Genomic DNA, 17,921 nt, shown 5'->3' with positions numbered 1-17,921 from the left:
CCTCCTTCTAGCAGGACAGGAGGCTGGGAAATGTTGTCTGTTCCAGGTGACTAAGTATCTAACTAAAATTGAGAGGTTCTATTCTAACAAATACTAGGGGGACCAGCAGTCGCTGGTCCCTCCCCTTCCTCCTTTGCCCTAGTAGATCTCGTTCTGTGAGTACTGCACAGTGGGTAAAAGCTTGAGCCCAGAAGCAGAGATTCTTTATTCAGCTCTGACTTTGTCATTTACTTGTTCTGTGACTTTAGTTGAATATTTAACCTGTCTACACCTGATTATATGATGAAATGGGAATACCCCTATTTCATAGGGGTGTTGGGAAGATGGACTGAAATCATGAGTGTCAAGCACTTAGTTCTGTGCCTGGCACATAGTAAGTGTTCCATAAACATTAGCTACATGGAGAGGTTCAATAACTTGCCCAAGGTCACACAGCCAGTAAAATGACAAAGCTAGCTTTCAGATCCAGTCATCTGGCTGCAGGCTGGTACGGACACTTCTTTGGGGCCTCTGCCACCCCCAGCACAGGGCTCCACACGTGGTGTTGGGGAAAGGAGCACTGAATGGTGGAGAATAGGAAACTCAACTACAGATTAGCCATGTGACCTTAGAAAAGTCATTGTTAAATATGCATCTTAAATATGTAAAATGCCTCATTCTTTCTGCAGAAGATTGAATTAAGTGAGCCCAAAGGTTTCCCCTGACCCTGACATTTTATGGTTCTATCTTCCCTACCACTAATGAGTGAAATTTTACCATTAGAATGGTTTCTTTTCCTTAAGCCTTGTCTTCTGCCTGAAGTTCTTTTTAAAAAATACAATTTTCCTTTAGAGGGCAGGGCCCTGACTCTGTGGTTTGAGTGAGTGAATCAGGCCCCTTTGCCGCAAGTAGAGAGAAGGTTCTGGGGCAGAAGTCCAGTGGCCCTGCCTGGGAGGGGAGGGGTATGCACAGGGAGAGAGACTGCAGACAGGAGTGGCCAGGCCCCACAAACTATGCCACTTGCTAAGGGCCTGCGGTGGCCCAGGAGACGCTGCACCTGCTCTCTTGTCAGGACTGACTGCATGACCATGAAATCACTCCTGTTAGATCCCCTGGCCGACACCATCCATGGCCATTTCTTACAGGCTTTCTTTTTTTCTCCTTCTGTATTTATTCTACCACCCTACCTCGAAAACTAAATTGAAGAAAAATGAGTTTTGTCTTTTTTTAACGAGAAGACTAGCAGTCTTAAATTACCTTCTTCAAAGTCTGCAAATAGAAATCACAAATAAGTCAGCCACATTGTCTTTTCTCTCTTCCTCTCTTCCTGTCTCGGTGAGCCCATGAGCTTGAAATAAGAGGCAGAACAGTGGCTCAGAGGAAATAACTGGGGTGTGGCCAAGCACCAGCCCAGGAGGCAAGAACAGGATGAAAGGAGGGCCCAACTGGGGGTTGGAAATAATGGAGGAAGAGACGGAAATGCTAAATCCCCCTCGCCCAGCCCATGTGCCTTCTCTGCAGGCCCAGCAGCCATGGTCTATTATAAGACTGAACAGGATGACTGGCTGATCGTCTGCCTGAATAAGCATAGCCGTGCCTCACTGCTTATGGTTCTGAAATAAAAGAGGTTCCCAAAATGGGGGTAATTTCTTAAAGACCAACTACTCTGTGAGTGTGGGTGTGCACGTTCCCAGGGGCAAATGTAGCTCAAGAAGGGGAAACTACAAAGGCTTCAGACTTTCTGAGGTTCAGACAGAGAAGCAAACAAGATTACTAGGCACAGTAGGCCCTCTCTGCCTTTATCACCACCGTTGATGTCATACTTCCCAGAGAGTCCATCAGTGGGCGTCAGGACAAGAGACAGCATGGTGCTGGGGTAAAGACAGGAGTTTTAGGACTGGAGTCTTAGGCTGTCACCCCAGTTCTATGACATGTAATAATAGCTAACATTGATTGAACAGTTACTACATGCCAAGGACTATGTTAAACACTTCCCATAGATTATTTCATTTAATCTTCAAAACAACCCTATGATATATGTGTCATTATCCCCACTTACAGATGAGAATGCTGAGGGATGGGAGGTCACATAACTTGCCCAAAGTATCACACATCTTGTGACAGATCAGGGTGTGAACCCAGGGAGTCAGACTCCGGGGGCTCTTGTACTTCTTCCTGCCAAACCACCAGGCCTGTCTGGGCCTGCTTCCTCATCTGGAAAGTCAAGCTGCAGCAGCCAGGTCGGGTGGAATGGGTGATCACTGGGGCCCTTTCCAGCACAGGTGCTCTGCTCTGGGGTTCATGCCACACCTGTGGATTCAGAGTCCTGTTCAAATGATGCAGAGTGCAAGTTTCATATGCAAAGTAGTAATGCTGAATGTGTGTGTGTGTGTGTGTGTGTGTGTGTGTGTGTGTGTGTAAGACAGGTAAACTTGTGTCCTGCAACCCTGATGAGACAGGAAAAGAGATTAAGAATACAGTAAGACTAGCACAAAGTCTGTGGGAGAATTGTAGGTTAGACCTTTGTCAAGAGGACAAAACTGACATCTAAAGTTCTGGAAGATTCTGCCCCACTTCACCTCTATTTGGTGTCCTTAGCAATTCCCAGATCTTTGCTCCATGCTACCCATGCATAGCCTCAAAGCCCCCGGCAGATAGGTTAATGAGCCCTTCGAAGGGAACCTTGCCAAGATGCTCTGGCTCTGGGAAGGACAAGGTGGTTCTTGGTGATTCCCTGGCCCAGCATATGTGTCTTCTCTGCAGGCCCAGCAGCCATGGCCCACTATAAGACTGAGCAGGACGACTGGCTGATCGTCTACTTGAAGTACTTACTCTTTGTCTTCAACTTCTTCTTCTGGGTGAGTGAATTCTGCACACACATCCTCTTCCCAGAACACTGAATGAGTCAAGCCACCTTTTTCTGTGTCACCGCTTTGAGGTTGATATCTTCCAAATCAAAGATCAACGATCAACCATGGATGAACTCTTCCCACTCAGGAGTACCTTTGCTACTGAGAAGGAAGAGAAGAATTGGGTCTGCAGGTTGGCATGGAGTTCGTACCACCTGGCATCTGAATAGAGGCACAAACATAACAATAAGCTTTGTGTTCTAGCCCTACTGTACGAAGAGTCCAGTTCTTTCTTCCCCACTAACTTGTTGCACCAGTGCCTTTTGGAAAATGTGACTGCCTGAAATAATAACTTGTTTTCCACTGAAGTCCATTCGCCTTTCATGGTTAACATTCTCCAGGCCCAGGGCAGAGAAACAGAAGTCCTGGAGGCTCCGACTACTGCTGCCTGTGATGAAAATGATCACTATGGCGACTCCCCTCAGGAGCCTGTCTGGGTGAGGTCTTCCAGAGGGGTGTAGTCTGTCCACTTGAAGCAATCATCTGGGTAATTGGGAGCAGAATACCATCAGTTCCCAAAAATAGACACTGGAATGTATATATTTGTTACGACAGTCTCACTAAATTGAGAAGGCAGAAGGGTGACAAGAGTACAGGCTTTGCAGGCAGCTGGATCCATGCTCTGCTGACTACTAATGGTGGAGCCTTGGGCAGGCTACTTAACTTCCAGGAATCTGTTTCCCCAGCTACAATTCAATGATAAATTCTAGCCTGTTGGGGTTGCCTTCAATAAATGCAGCATTTTGAATATATTAGATGTCAAATGCCTAAAAATACCACCCGATCAACCCATGATAAGGCATAGCTGGGCTTCCTGCTACCATGGTAAGGGAGAAGACACTTGACAGAGTCTTAGAAACATCTCAGAAAGGCAAATGCAAAGGTGGGGGACATGTCTGAGTTTTCTGGGTCTTTCCTACAGGGGCTTGCTTAAGATTGGAAAAGACCATGACGTGAGAGTTTAGGGTGGGTAGACATGGCAAGGCAAGAGTTCTGAAGAGTCTTGGAAAATAGACCAGTCATTAGATGCTATCTATTAAAAAGTTGTGCAGTCTGCTATTTGTTTAAATGTTTGCAAAGTTCCTGAAAGGAATAATAAAATAATTTGCCACTTTTACCTTCCTGGGCAAGAGTTTCCTGCAATCCTGAAGTCGTGACGATGAAGATGGTGCAGTCATAAAGCTGTGTTGATATGGATAGGAAACTGTGTCGTAGCGATGGTTTCCATTCTGAGGGACAAATCCAATAGGGTGATAAGGATTCTTGCTAAGTAAGCATTTCTTTTTAAGAATAACTATTTATTTCCTGATTATAAAAGTCTTATGTATCCACTACAGATAATCTCTAAAATATTAAAAAGTATCATAAAATGAAAATTGTTTTTATCTCACTATGTTCATTTCAAAGTGCCATAAACTGGATGGCTTTAAACAACAAAAATGTATTCCCTCACAGTTCTAGAGGCTAAAAGTCAAAAATCAAGGTGTCACAGGGCCAAGCTCCCTATGAGACTTGGGTAGAATCTTTCCTTGCCTCGTCCCAGCTTCTGGTTGTGGCTGGCGATTCTTGGCACTCCTTGGCTTGTGGCTGCATTGCTACAGTCTCCAAGGCCTCTGTCATCACACTGTTGTCCCTGTGTGTCCCTGTCTTCACATGACATTTTCTTCTTACAAGGACACCAGTCATGTTGGATTAGGACCCACCCTAATGACCTCATCTTAACTTGATGACATCTGTGAATATCATATTTCCAAATAAGGCCACATTCTCAGGTACCAAGGGTAAGGATTTCAACATATCTTTTGGGGGACCCAGTCCAACCCAAACCACTGGCCACCCCAGGAACAGCCACTGTTGACATTCCCTCTAGACTTTGCTTTGATCAGGGCAGGAGATGGTGGTGACTTGCACTGTGGGAGTGTCAATGGGGATCTAAGTATTTGCAGAGAGTGAAGGGATTTAAAAGGTGAAATTGTCGAGATTGAGTCCTTAACCTAAAAAGGCATCTGGGACATGTGGATGGTGGATGGTAGAGCTCTTCATTGTAAACAAGAGACCAAGGTTCAACCTCAGTCTCCAATAGCGCTGGCTTTAAGCCTTTTGGGATCATGTCCCATGTAAGATATACGTGGAAGCATAAGAAATAGTTATGTGGAACGTTGTTCACCAAAGTAAGTTTACCCTTATGTTGCGTGATGCGCTCAGATTTTTTTTCTATTTTGATTATTTCCTTCTTTTTGTTTTTAGTGCGGCTTATAACCCACTAAACTTATATCATAACCCTAATGGGTCACATTCCAAAGTGTGAAAAATTCAGAGTCGTCTTCACCTCCACCTGAACGAGGTCAGACTTCAGGTGGCAATCCTTCCCCACCACCCTGTCCCTCACTCCCACCTCCTCCCCGGCCTCCACCACCTAGAATTTCAGTTAGGCTGGTGTTGATTGGATGATCCTACAGAGCAGGGAAGGAACCAAAAATGCTGACACTTTCTTGCCTCCTTTGCAACCGTAAAAGAAAATGTGGTCCAGGGTTTCCTCTGTGGCCACCCAGGAGATGTGCTTCTTTCCCCTCCCTTTTCTACGGCTCCCATCGCCCCTGCAATGGTGTTCTCTAACTTATTATTTTATTCAGCTGCTTGGCTGTGTTAATAATCAAAACTTCTAGCCTCTCAGGCTCTCTGCCAGGCTATGGGGAGCACTGAGGAAGCAGCTGCTCCCTTGCCTGGAGAGGCTGCCTCTGCTCCAGAAGCTGTGTCCCGCCCTTGAGCATTAGCTGAGGCCTTGGTATTTTCTCAGGGACCAGGGATCCATGGGGCTAAGACAGGTAGCAGAGAAGACAGAGGACTCGAGCCCCAGCAGGGCAGTGAGATGACTTGAGAGCATCACTTCGGGAGTCAGGGAGGCCGTGGGAGGGAAACACCTTCTGCCAAGGCTCAAAGCCCTTCTCTTGGTACATCGACATCCCACCGAATGTGGCCACTGCCCACTTTCCAGGCTTACCATCTAAGAAAGAACAGGTGATGGCTTTTCTGCTACACCGCTCTTTGAGATGCTGAGTGGCCTGGGACCACCACCGCCCCCCCCCCCCCACCACCATGGTCTTCTGCTCCTCTGTGCTGTCAGGACCCGGGACCACCCCCCACCCCCCACCATGGTCTTCTGCCCCTCTGTGCTGTCAGGATCTGCTGGGAGACAGAGTCACAGTTGAGGGGGATGTGCACTTGGTCTGCACAGCGCCATGGCAGATGAGACAAGTCAGGACGAAGCCTAGGGTAACCCCTTCTAGCTGCTCTGCTGTAGCCCAGACACCAGTGACTTGCTTCCCAGGCCAACCAGCTTCGTTGTGGGTCAGCAGCCCAGTTGGTTAAATGGGCACTAAACTGAGCATTAGGATTCTTAATTTCTGCTCTGCACACTTCCTTTGGCCTTTTTGTGTGACTGTGGAAAAGTCACTTCTCTCCAGGCCTTGGTTTCTCCGTCCAGAATATAAAAGAGGTTGAAATCAATCAGTCCCTTCCTCCCTCCCTCCCTTCCTCCCCTGCTTCCTTCTGTCCTCCTGTCCTCCTGTCCTCCCGTCCTCCCATCCTCCCATCCTCCCATCCTCCCTTCCTCCCTCCCTCCCTCCCTCCCTCCCTCCCTTCTTTCTTTCCTTCCTTCCATCCATGTGTAGCCCTCTGCTAGGGATATTAAGATGAATGAGATTTAATCAAGAGGCTAAAAGAGGAGGCACACAAGGTATCCAATAAAATAAATAGACTATGAGTATAATTATAGAAACATGTGCAAGACATGGAGTTGGTACAGAGGACAGAATGATTTGCTGGGAGATGGGGCGGGGACAGCTCCAAGGAAGGTTTCCTCTGGGCTCTGAGCTGGGTTTGGAAGATGAACAGATGATCACATGTTCCCTCCCAGCTCCACCCTTCAGTAAGACTCATGAGATTTTGCTCTTGTTATAGGGGTACATGGGATTGGGGAAGACAGCAGAGGAGGTAGTGTTCTGATTTTAAAGGCAGAGAGCCAAAAACAAGGATGCCTTAAAGTGGAAAATAGCCCTTAGCATGACAAGCTTATCCTTTGAAGATTCCAAAAACCAAGGCAGCAGGAGCATGGGCAGAGCCAGAGAGAAATGCATGCCTGGCGCTCAGAGAAGGTCGTTCATGAGGAGGGTGAGCAGCAGCACCTGATGCATGCTTTTGTGTGCCCTCCTGGAGAGCTCAGCAGCTCGGGCGTGGGACTGGGGTGCCTGCTTGCATGTGGGCATAGGGCTCAGCCGTGCTGTATCAGGACTGCAGCCCAGGGTTCAGCTGACTCTTCTACTGTGGGAATGGGAAACCATTCTTTAAAAGAAGTTGAGTCTTGTTCAGACCTGGTCTCCCAGTCCTCTCCCTGAGCCCCCACGCTGTTTGCTCCCCAAATTAGACCCATTCACTTCTCCTTCATAGCAGAAGTCACCCTGGTGATTACTAAGTCAGGTCTTTCAACCCAGTGTCCTACAAGTGATCCTGGGGCAGGGGCAGTGGCAGTGTCAGGCATGGGCCCCATGATGGCTCAAGAGCCTGGCATCATCATAGCAGGTGCACAGTGGGTATTGGTTGAAAGAAGGAATGAGAGTAACCAAGTATCAGTCCGACCTTAAGATACCTAGGGCGCAACCCCAGCCTTTCCAGGAGCCTCTTCTTAATGACCCAGAGAAAAAGCCCATTCCTCTCTGGGACTGCGGGGACTTTGTAGACTGCCCCTTTAAAAATCAAAACAGCCATCAAGCAGGAAAGAGAAACACTAGCTGTTGCCCTAGGAGCTCAGCACACAGAGGCAGGTAGGGGAGCAGGTGCCATTTCCACAGCCCTCTGCAGAGCCCCATCCACTGAGTCCCACACTCACTGGGGCGGCTCCCAGGTGCCAGGCCATGTGCTGGGCTGTGTTCTGAGGGGAGTGAGGGGCCCCCTGCCCCAAGTGCCGAGGGCTGCTGTGAAGTGAGCAGCACCGCAGGCTTGCGGAAGAGGGATGAACTCACCTGCCCAGGACAGTCAGAGCAGGTGCCACACTCAAAATCTCAAAATGCGCCTTAGAGGGTGTGTAGGAGTTCAATGGAAGAGGAAGGGCAGAGAGAACAATGTGTGAAAGGTGGCAGGAATAAGAGCCTCCCTGAGGCCCACAGAGGCTGCCTTGCTTATCCAAATCCACACAGCCAGTGAACAGAGGGGCTTGCACTCAGACACCAAGCCACGTCCCAGAGTTCACCCTATTTACCACTCTGCTAATAGTGCCTGAGTTATTAGGTAACCACACTGTTTTCAAGAAAAAGCAACTACTTAGTTCAAATTGATTAAAACCCAGGAAAAAAGAAAAATACAAAAATTAGCCAGGCGTGGTGGCGCGCCCCTGTAATCCTAGCTACTCAGGAGGCTGAGGCAGGAGAATCGCTTGAACCTGGGAGGCAGAAGTTGCAGTGAGCCGAGATCACGCCATTGCACTCCAGCCTGGGTGACCGAGGAAGACGTCGCCTCAAAAAAAAAAAAAAAAAACCCAGGTGTAGGGGAAAGAAAATACCAGAAGATGATGCCAAAAAGTCAGGTTAAGGCCAGACAGTAAGAGCCCCAAGGCCATGTGAAAGAGTTTTTGGGCTTGGCGCCCTGGGCGTGGGAGCTGGTGGGGACTTCTGAGCCGGGGGTGCCTTGGGGGATCAGCCTGTGGGTGGAGCAGGAGTCAGGAGCCGGCAGCTGACTGTGGTGGGGAACCAAGTTGGGCAGTGTGGCGGGGAGATGGAGACAGGTTTGAGGGCAGAGGGGCATTGGCACATGGTTGTCGTTGAGAGGAGGAGGAACCTATAGTGACCCTGCGGTGTCTGGGGTTGGTGGGTGATGGCACCACGGATAAGACTGAGCAGGGAGGAGGAGCACAGATGATGAGTGTGGTTCCCATGGGTGAGCTCCTGTCCAACCCCGAAGGCTTTTCAGTCCAGTGTGGGGCTTGGCATGTAGCAGGTAGCCAGTAAACACAAAGTCTGCTATCACCCTGTGCACTTCCCGTCACCCTGTGCATTTCCCGCGTCCTGAGCCATGGGCTCCTCCTCACTGAGGGTGGAGAACTCCCCTGCCCAGAGGATCCTTCCTTATTGGGATTCAAGTGGTCCTGGCTCCTGCCCCATCCCTTTCCTTCCCTCATTGTGGAAGCCCTATGGTAACGAGACACAAAGAAAAACGCCTACAATTACTTTTATACCCTCTGCCTGCTTTCCTCCAGGTCTGCTGCCTTATTTCTCTCAGCCCTCAGGCATGTGCAGCCACTCAGGTTAATGCTTCACCCCATCATGTTTCTTTCCTATGAATGGAAAGTTCCTAAAATTACACAGCAGGGGTGGCCTGCTCCGCCCCTCCTGGCCGACTTGCATCCTTATTGCCTGGCTTCACCCTCTGCAGGGCTTGCCGGCTAGTCAGCCCCAGGCTATGGCTTTGAAAAATGTAGTTATTGCCTAGGCATGGTAGCTCACGCCTGTAATCCCAACACTTTGGGAGGCCGAGGTGGGTGGATCACCTGAGGTCAGGAGTTCAAGACCAACATGACTGACTTGGTGAAACCCTGTTTCTACTAAAAATACAAAAATTAGCCAGGTGTGGTGGTGCATGCCTGTAATCCCAGCTACTCAGAAGGCTGAGGTGGGAGAATTGCTTGAACCTGGGAAGTGGAGGTTGCAGTGAGCCAAGATCACACCACTGCACTCCAGGCTGGGCGACAGAGCGATAAAAAAAAAAAAAGAAAGAAAAGGAAAATGTAGTTATTACCCTCATGGAATACCACATCAGTTTCTGTCAAGAGCCAAATACTGTGGAATCAACTGTATGCCAGTGGTTGTTGAATAGTTCAGTGGTGTCAGATCTTTCCCCACCGCATCAGTCCCTCTTCCTGCCTCTTCTGCTGCTCTCTGCTGACTTAGGCAGTTTCCAGGTGGCTTGAGTGACAGCCATGAGCCACTGGTTCAGTACCACCTTACCGGAGGTTCTTTGGCAGAAGCTTGACCTCCGGTACTCAGATGTGGAAGGGACCTCAGAGATGTTCCCATCCAGTGCCCCCAGTTTACAGATGAAGAAACTGAGGCTTAGAGGGGCTGCGTGTGGTTAGTCAGGCGCACAGTCAGAACTAGAACCCAGGCTGCTGACTTCTGTCCTCCCGTGACCCCCTCTGGTGACCCATCCAACAGTGAGCAGTGTTCGTTTTCCTGTCCAGAGAAAAGCTTGTTTTCTAAAGAGATGACCACGTCCCAAGCACGTCTTCCGAAGGAATGAAACCTTCTCATTCCTTACAGCTAAGCCTAAGGACTGGGAGGGGGTGGAGGCCCTCAAAACATTAGATCCATGGGGAAAAGTAATCAAAGGGGTTCTTAGTAGTTATAGGTTGGGAACCACTGGTCTAATACATCCCTTATTTAGGAGATGAAGAAGCTGAGGTCCAGAGAGGTTAAAGGACTATGTTGAGGTCACACCGCTAGTTATGCAAAGTTGGGACCCTCACCCAAGCCTTCCAGGCATGCTGAAGGGGGCAAAAAGAATTCCATGCAGGATATTTGGCTGCAAACCCTCACTTTACACAATTTTGTTGACCCAAATTCAGGAAATCCCTCACTGGTCATGGAGGTTGTATGAGCCACAGATAACCTATACCCACAGAGAATTTTAAAACCTATTCTAGGATTTCACTGAAGCTAAGATATCATCAGTGGTAAGATACACTATTGTTTTTTTGTACCACTAAGAAAAACTGCCAAGTATAATAATAAAATACCATCAGTCATAAGATACATCCCAATTTTAGAGATGTTAAAATGTGAGAGAAAAATGTGTACATCATGGAATTGAAGAAATCTGCGTGATAGCCACTCCCATTCTGTTTGCTGTAGCCCAGATGGTGTCCTTCCACCTGGCTCTTCCACCTGGTGGAGGTGTCAGTGGAGATAAAATGGCACTTTGAAGAAATAGTATCTGTTGAAAACGGAGAAGTAGAGGAGCAGGCCCAGCCCAGTCTGTGGGATCTGGCTACAGAGTCGTGGATTTGCTCTCTCAGGAGACGTGGGTTTGACTCTCAGTTCTGAAACTCTAATGGTGTCATCTTGGGCACATTCTTATTCTCTTCAAGCCTCAATTTCCTCATCTGCACAATGCAGAATATGTGCCCTGCCACCCTGCCGCATGCTCACAGAACTGTTGCAAAGCTCAGAAGAGAAAATGGTAAATATGTGTTTGTTAGATCCACAAATGTCTGTGAATGCCCAGAAGGAGAACTGGGAAGTGACAGGGTAGGTTGTTTGGAGTCTTCCTGGGGCAGATGGGGAGCTCCTCTCGGCAACAAGGCTCAGGGGGCATGGACACGGCCCAGGGCACTTCTCTAGCTTTGACCACACCCAGGACCCCTTGAGGAAGCATTCCTCACCCATTAGAGGAAAGAGACCCATCCTTAAATGGGGGCAGGGAGACTAGCCGGCAGAAGTCCACCTTCCCAGGAGCAGATGGCAGAGACAGTCAGAGGTCCCAGGGGTTCTGTCCCCAAATCCTGGGCAAACACCCTCATACTCCCCACCTGGCACGCTGAAGAGGCTGTGCATGTGTGCATACACACACATTATGCCCTGCTGGGTCCAACAGTCACAGAAAGCATAACTTGGCTTCATTGCAAATAGAATCAGCCAAGCCGAGTCATCCCTGCTATATTTCCCAACTCCAGTTTCTAAGGAGGCATCCCCCTATCTGCAAGTCAGGAGGGTCCTATCCCTCCCCTCTTCTCAGGACCAAAGGAGAATCAGACAGTTAGCAAAAAAGTTTCTCCTCCTGCAGTCCCAGGCGGCTCCAGACTCTTCAGTCATGGAGGCAGCGTGACTGAGTGGGCAGGCCCTGGGCTCTGAGTTCTTTTTTTTTTTTTTTTTTTTTTTTTTCAGACGGAGTCTGGCTCTGTCTCCCAGGCTGGAGTGCAGTGGCCGGATCTCAGCTCACTGCAAGCTCCACCTCCCGGGTTTACGCCATTCTCCTGCCTCAGCCTCCTAAGTAGCTGGGACTACAGGCGCCCGCCACCTCGCCCGGCTAGTTTTTGTATTTTTAGTAGAGATGGGGTTTCACCGTGTTAGCCAGGATGGTCTCGATCTCCTGACCTTGTGATCCGCCCGTCTCGGCCTCCCAAAGTGCTGGGATTACAGGCTTGAGCCACCGCGCCCGGCCGGGCTCTGAGTTCTTATCCTGCCTCTGCCCCTACCCCTGCCCCCAACTAGAGGCAGGACCTCGGGCAATTTACCTTTCCTCCATGGGTCTCAGTTTCTTCCTATGTATAGTAGGGATAAAAAGCCCAGCTGTGCTTCCCAAATGGGCAAACATAAGGATTAAACAAGGGGCGGTGCTTGAACAAGCCCCACCGGGGAAGTGTGGACAGAGGGAAGGAGTGCTTTGAGGGGAGAGGAACCAAGGGTGGCAGGAGTTGGGGAGGTGAAAAGTTGGGGAGGCAGAGGGACTCAGATACGTTGGTCATCCCTGAAACTGCAGTCCTCTCCCCCGGCCTCATATGCAATAGGCCACCACGGTAAAAAGCACCAAATTCACAGTCGGACCTGGATTCAGAACTTGGCTCTGCAGGTTGCTTACCTTGAACAAGTCTCCTAACCTCTCTCAGCCTCGATTTCCTCATCTATAAAATTGAGTAACCATACCATTCTCGCCTCCTTTGGAGGAATGAATGAGCCAGTGCAAAAGAAGTGCCTGGCGCCCTGTGGGCATTGAATAAATGGCAGCTGCTGAGGCCCCCACCACCCCCTGCTCTAACCCAGTGGTCTCCTGCAGGTCGGGGGAGCAGCCGTCCTGGCTGTGGGCATCTGGACCCTGGTGGAGAAGAGTGGCTACCTCAGCGTCCTGGCCTCCAGCACCTTTGCCGCCTCCGCCTACATCCTCATCTTTGCGGGCGCACTTGTCATGGTGACCGGCTTCCTGGGCTTCGGTGCCATCCTCCGGGAGCAGAAGGGCTGCCTCTCCACGGTCAGTGCCCACCCCGTGCTTGGCAGGGAGGGGGAGCCCTGCACCACCCAGTCAGGTTTCCAGCAAGCGAGAGGGGCCCCAGCCCTGGAGTGGGAGGGGCTGAGGCTGTGGGAGAGCCAGAGAGGTAGTGGCTGCTCCTGGGTCTGGTGTTTCCACAGTCTCCAGGTTCTTAGGACCCAAGCAAGCAGGGCCGTCTCAGTAGCTGCAGTGGCAGCTCCTTCTCCACATCTCCATCTCTGTCTCCTTCTCCCACTTCCCATCTGCCTCCTCCTCCATTTCTTCTTCTCTTCTTCCTGCTCCTCTCCTTCTTCCCCTACTCTCTACCCTTCCCCTCATCCTTATCCCTTTTCCTTCTCATTCTTTCTCCTCCTACTTCCCCTTCTCCCCTTCTTCTCCCTCCTCCCTCCTCTTCCTCCTCCTCCTCTTCCCCTTCCTCCTTCTAGGTTTTATTATGGCAGTTTTCAAAGATATACAGAAATAAAGAGTGTTTTTCATGAAGCTCTGTCTTCCCTTCACCCAAAATTCAACAATTACCATCTCGTAGCTGATCTTGGTTCCATCCACTCTCTTACCTGCATCCTGCTCACTTCCTAACCCCAGGGTGGTTCTGAAACAGTCCCAGACAACATGTCATCTGTTAGTGCTTCAGTGTGTACCTCTAAAACTTAAGGACCCTCTTCTAGAAAACGTGATAACATTACCATTATCACACTTTAAAACAATTTACAGTCATTCCTTAATATCATGAAATAACCAGGCAGCTTCACATCTTCCCAATTGAACCATAAGCTGTTGTGTTTACATTTGAGTTAGAATCTAAATTAGGCTCATGTGTTAAAACTGGTTGCTTATCTCCTAAGTCTCCTAAAGTGAAGGCCCCCAGAGTTTGGGTTTTGAGCTATTTTCCAGCAGGTGGGACATGTGTGCTGAGAGCCAGTCACGCCACCACCCACCCCCACATGGGGCCTACCATGAGGATTTCCAGCAGGGCGATGCAGGTCGGTCAGCTGAGGTCCCTGAGAGCCACGTAGCCCATCCCAGATCTGACCAACGTAGCTGGATGAAGGCACGTGACATGACTGACTAAAACCAGGCATGTAGGGTGTCTAGGGATATTCCCTCTGGGTGGCACTGACTAGCCATGAGGTTTACGGGGATCAGTGCAGTTGGGCCCAGAGAGAGAACCCCTCTCCTCTGCAGTGTCAGCAAGCCTGTTTATATCCTGCCTGGCTCTGCACCCCTTAGCAAGCAGGGCCTTCAGCCTGGCCTTAGGCTTCAGGCTGGGCCTCTGGACCTCAGGCCTGGAGGTCTGCCCATGAGCAGGCTGCTGAACCGCGTGCTCTCACCTGCCTCCTTCCTTCCGTTAGGTCATCTAGTTTAGAGAGGACAGGACTCACCTCTGGACAGCTCAAGAAGGAATGCAGAAGCCCCCACCGAGCGCCTTCCTTCTGACCCAGAGCCATCTGTCCTGGTTCTGTAGAGCCACTAAAGGCCAGTGCTCCTCTGCAGCACTGGGAAACAGGCCCTGCATTCCTCCCTGAGCCCAATTAGAACAGAAATGGCCACTATTCACTAGAGCCACCTCCCTGTATCCTCACTACAGCAACCTACAAAGTCCCGGTAATCTGAACTCTGCCGAGCAAGTGCTGTGCTCAACACTCATGCGCATCAACTCACTCAGTCCTCGCCCTGCCCCGAAGAGCAGCAACTCTTACTCTGTGTATGGACGGGGAAGAAACTGAGAGCAGAGGCAGGTGAAGTGGTTTGCCAGAGTCACCTGGCAGTTGTGTTCTTTTAGGTGATGGTTAGTCAGGTGTGGCCACAAGAGGGGGCACAGGAGAGGCACAGGACAACAGAGTTTACCAGATTCATAGATCCTAGACCAAGCCTGTCCAACCCGTAGCCCACGGGCCGCCCACAGCCCAGGACAGCTTTGAATGCGGCCCAATACAAATCCGTAAACTTTCTCAAAACGTGAGACTTTTTTGTGATTTTATTTTTCTTAGCTCATCAGCTATCATTAGTGTGTTTTATGTGTGGACCAGGGAAGCCAAAAGATCAGACACCCTGTCCTAGACAGATTCACTGCACACTCCACCAGGAGTGGGATGGGGGGTCACATGGGTGGAGAACTAGGGCTCCCCAAGCAGGCAGGGAACAGAGAGTGAGTGAGACCCTTTCACTGGAGGTCAGGATGGCACCATCAGAAAAGGCAGGAGGGGATTCCATTGGTGCATTTGAATATCACTAGATCACAGTCAGGGGAGGGTAGCAAGGGGAACTTGTAGCAGGGCCAGCCCTATCACACTGGTGTACTTGCTCACCCCAGCAGGTGCGCACAGCCCGCATGTAGGGATGTGGAGGCAGAAGAAATGCAAAGTTTTAAAATGCATGATACACACTGCTGGTGAGCGGCATGTGGTCTGCCTCCAAGCCCACGTTGTCACCCACCTCACTCTTCTGCATCCAAAGAAGTCATATTCACTCCCATTTTCCAGATGATGAAACTGGGCTGAGATGTGGAGCAAGTAATGCCTGGAGCTGGACTGTGCATTACAATCTCTTGGAATCACCTCTAAGAGTCTGCTTCCCTGGGGAGGACAAGCCTGATGGGAGGCAGAGGGACCAGAGGCCAAGGGGGAGGATGTGTGCAGGGCACACCCTGCCCTCTATCTCTGGAGAGGTCTTCATGGAGCAGTGGCTTTCAGAGATCTGGTTGGTAACAAAGGAGGGCTCCTTGCAGCACCTAGCCCAGAACCCTAGGGCAAGATAGGGGGGCATGGTGGGGGGACCCTAGAAGCCTCAGGCATCTCAGTGCCTCCTTGCTCCCATTATAGTCAGGAAAGAACAGCACACCTGGGTCAGAGCATATTCAGTTTAGAAGGGACCTTGAAGGTCAGAGTCCAGTGCTCCATCCAAAGGTTACAGGCTGAAAGACAGTGTCTGGGTGAGTATGTGGGTCACGCAGGCATTAGTGGGAGACACTCAGAATTACTGGAGTTTTTGGAGAATAGTGTAATCATAGGAGCTCTTCTCCTTGGCCATCTCAAAGGCCAGAAGGGAAGCCTAAGCTTTAGCACCTGACCACGCTGTGCTCTCCAAGCCACTGATCACAGCCTCCCATTCCACACTTCCTCTCACACCATCCATTCATGAGATCTGTCCAGACATCCAGGCTGATCCATGAAGAATGAATGTCTTCAGTCTCTGCATCTCAACCTGGCTGTCACTTAGTCTAAACGGCCTGCCCAGAGGGAACCAAGCCCTGTGCCTGGGCCATGCAGGAGAGATGTGGAGAGTCAGTGAAGGTCAGGGCCTTGTGCTTGCCTAAAGGCTTGCTGGGCACCTCTTGCCCTACCCTTCTGCACTTCAGGGAGTCAACAAAGTGAGCCTTATCCCTCTGGGGCTTGAGGCAGGGAGGGGCACAGCAGCTGTTGGACAGGCTGGTGCAAGATTCCCTGCTTCTTCTCAGCTCCACTTTACCCTCTTCTGTAGAGACTTGTCTGCGTTCACTCCCATCCCACACAGTACTGGCGATCTCTCTGGTCCAAGTCACTAAACAGACACATCAGGGAGGCAACAGCTTGAAACTGAGGTCAGAAAAATGTGTGCATGCACACACACAGATGCATATGCACGCACACATGCACTCAGCCACCAATGCAGGACTGTGGAGACAGGCATCTCTGCCAGGGCACTAGCAAACAGCAAACTCCATGGCCTAGAAAGCTTTCTTTGCTTTGTCTACTCCTCTGAAAGAACCAGTGACAGAACTGGCCCAAGGACAGAGCAAGAGGTAAAGCTGGGGATCCTGAGTAATTCACATCTTGGCCCAACAGCCCCTGAAACATCGAGCACTTGATTGTTTAAACCAAGAAGCTGGCTGTACAACCTTTCTTGGGCTAACACAAGTAGGAATTTTAAAACCCAGGCTCCTGTTTAGAGTCAAGTCGTGTGGTTAAGGCAGTGTAAAAGTGCTCCATGGCTCTCAGCAATTCCTTTCTGGTTTCATTTCATTTTGTCCCCTCCATGTCTAACTTCCATTTGAAATCTTGAATCAGCTGACAGGTGAAGGAAGCTCCAAAGGAGAAGGGCAGCGAGTCTATCACTAGACAAAGTGGTCCCTGAGGAGGAGAGGGAAAGATGAAAGACCAGGCACCTGAATGACATGCGTCTACCTTGGATTGGGAGGAGTGTGGGAGAAGTTCCCAAGGAATGACCCAGAAGATGAAAGACCAGGCACCTGAATGACATGCGTCTACCTTGGATTGGGAGGAGTGTGGGAGAAGTTCCCAAGGAATGACCCAGAGGGAGACCATCCAGCTTCCACACGGGCATGAAGTCTGCCCTGGCACAGCCCTTTCTCCTCGCTCACCTGCAGCCCCTCAAGGTCACTTTCCCAAGAAGGAAGTGGCTGTCGGGGACAGAAATAGCACATCTCTGCTGGTGCTGAAATGATGATCAGCTTGGCACTGGAAATCTGCCAAGCAGGAACAGGAGTGGGGCTTAAATTATTCACCCCAGATCTTTTTTAGCAAAGACTGCATGAGAGAGATCATTCAGGCCGTCTGAGCCTAGGGCCAAAGACCAGGACAGAGGCCACCTAGATCAAAAGAGAGGGATATTTTTAGAGTTTTGAATGGAGGCTCTGAAAACTTCTATATTTTAAGCCAAATGAAGATCATGGTGGATGATTCAAATTAGACTGGGTCTTTATTGGGCGTTCTTTTCTGTTTGGGGGATGGATTAAAAAGTAAGAAGTTCTAAAAACCAATTTCTGTAAACAAGGGGATCCAGAATTGCCACACCTCCATCAAATAGGCCAAGACTTGGTCAACCAGGGCACTACAGTCCACAATCAAAGCTGAAAATAAATGGGCTTGGGTTCAAAAGCTGGTTTCCGTGTACCTTGCCCAGCTTGCTCTGGGACCTCGGGTAAGTCACTCAGCTTCTGCCTGCCTCCTTGTGTTGCCATTTTATACAGGATGATGTGTGAGGTTAATGAAGTATTTTCAGGTCTTA

At 49.9% G+C, this 17,921-nt stretch overlaps 1 protein-coding gene across 3 annotated transcripts in view; it reads left to right on the top strand.

Annotated features, from left to right (window-relative positions):
- TSPAN11 (tetraspanin 11) overlaps positions 1–17,921 on the top strand; it is a 71,392-nt gene that overhangs the window by 25,734 nt on the left and 27,737 nt on the right. For all 3 annotated transcript variants that reach the window (XM_033222505.1, XM_033222506.1, XM_033222507.1), the window contains exons 2-3: positions 2,743–2,837; positions 12,708–12,899. In XM_033222505.1, coding sequence (XP_033078396.1) covers positions 2,754–2,837; positions 12,708–12,899 — 276 coding nt within the window. In that variant the 5' untranslated portion in view covers positions 2,743–2,753. The remainder of the gene's footprint in view (positions 1–2,742; positions 2,838–12,707; positions 12,900–17,921) is intronic.

Source organism: Trachypithecus francoisi, unplaced genomic scaffold (assembly GCF_009764315.1).
Source record: "Trachypithecus francoisi isolate TF-2019V2 unplaced genomic scaffold, Tfra_2.0 Lachesis_group11, whole genome shotgun sequence".
Classification (NCBI taxonomy): domain Eukaryota; kingdom Metazoa; phylum Chordata; class Mammalia; order Primates; family Cercopithecidae; genus Trachypithecus; species Trachypithecus francoisi.
The sequence above is the reverse complement of the archived record's forward strand: the minus strand, read 5'-3'. Positions and strand labels throughout refer to the sequence as shown.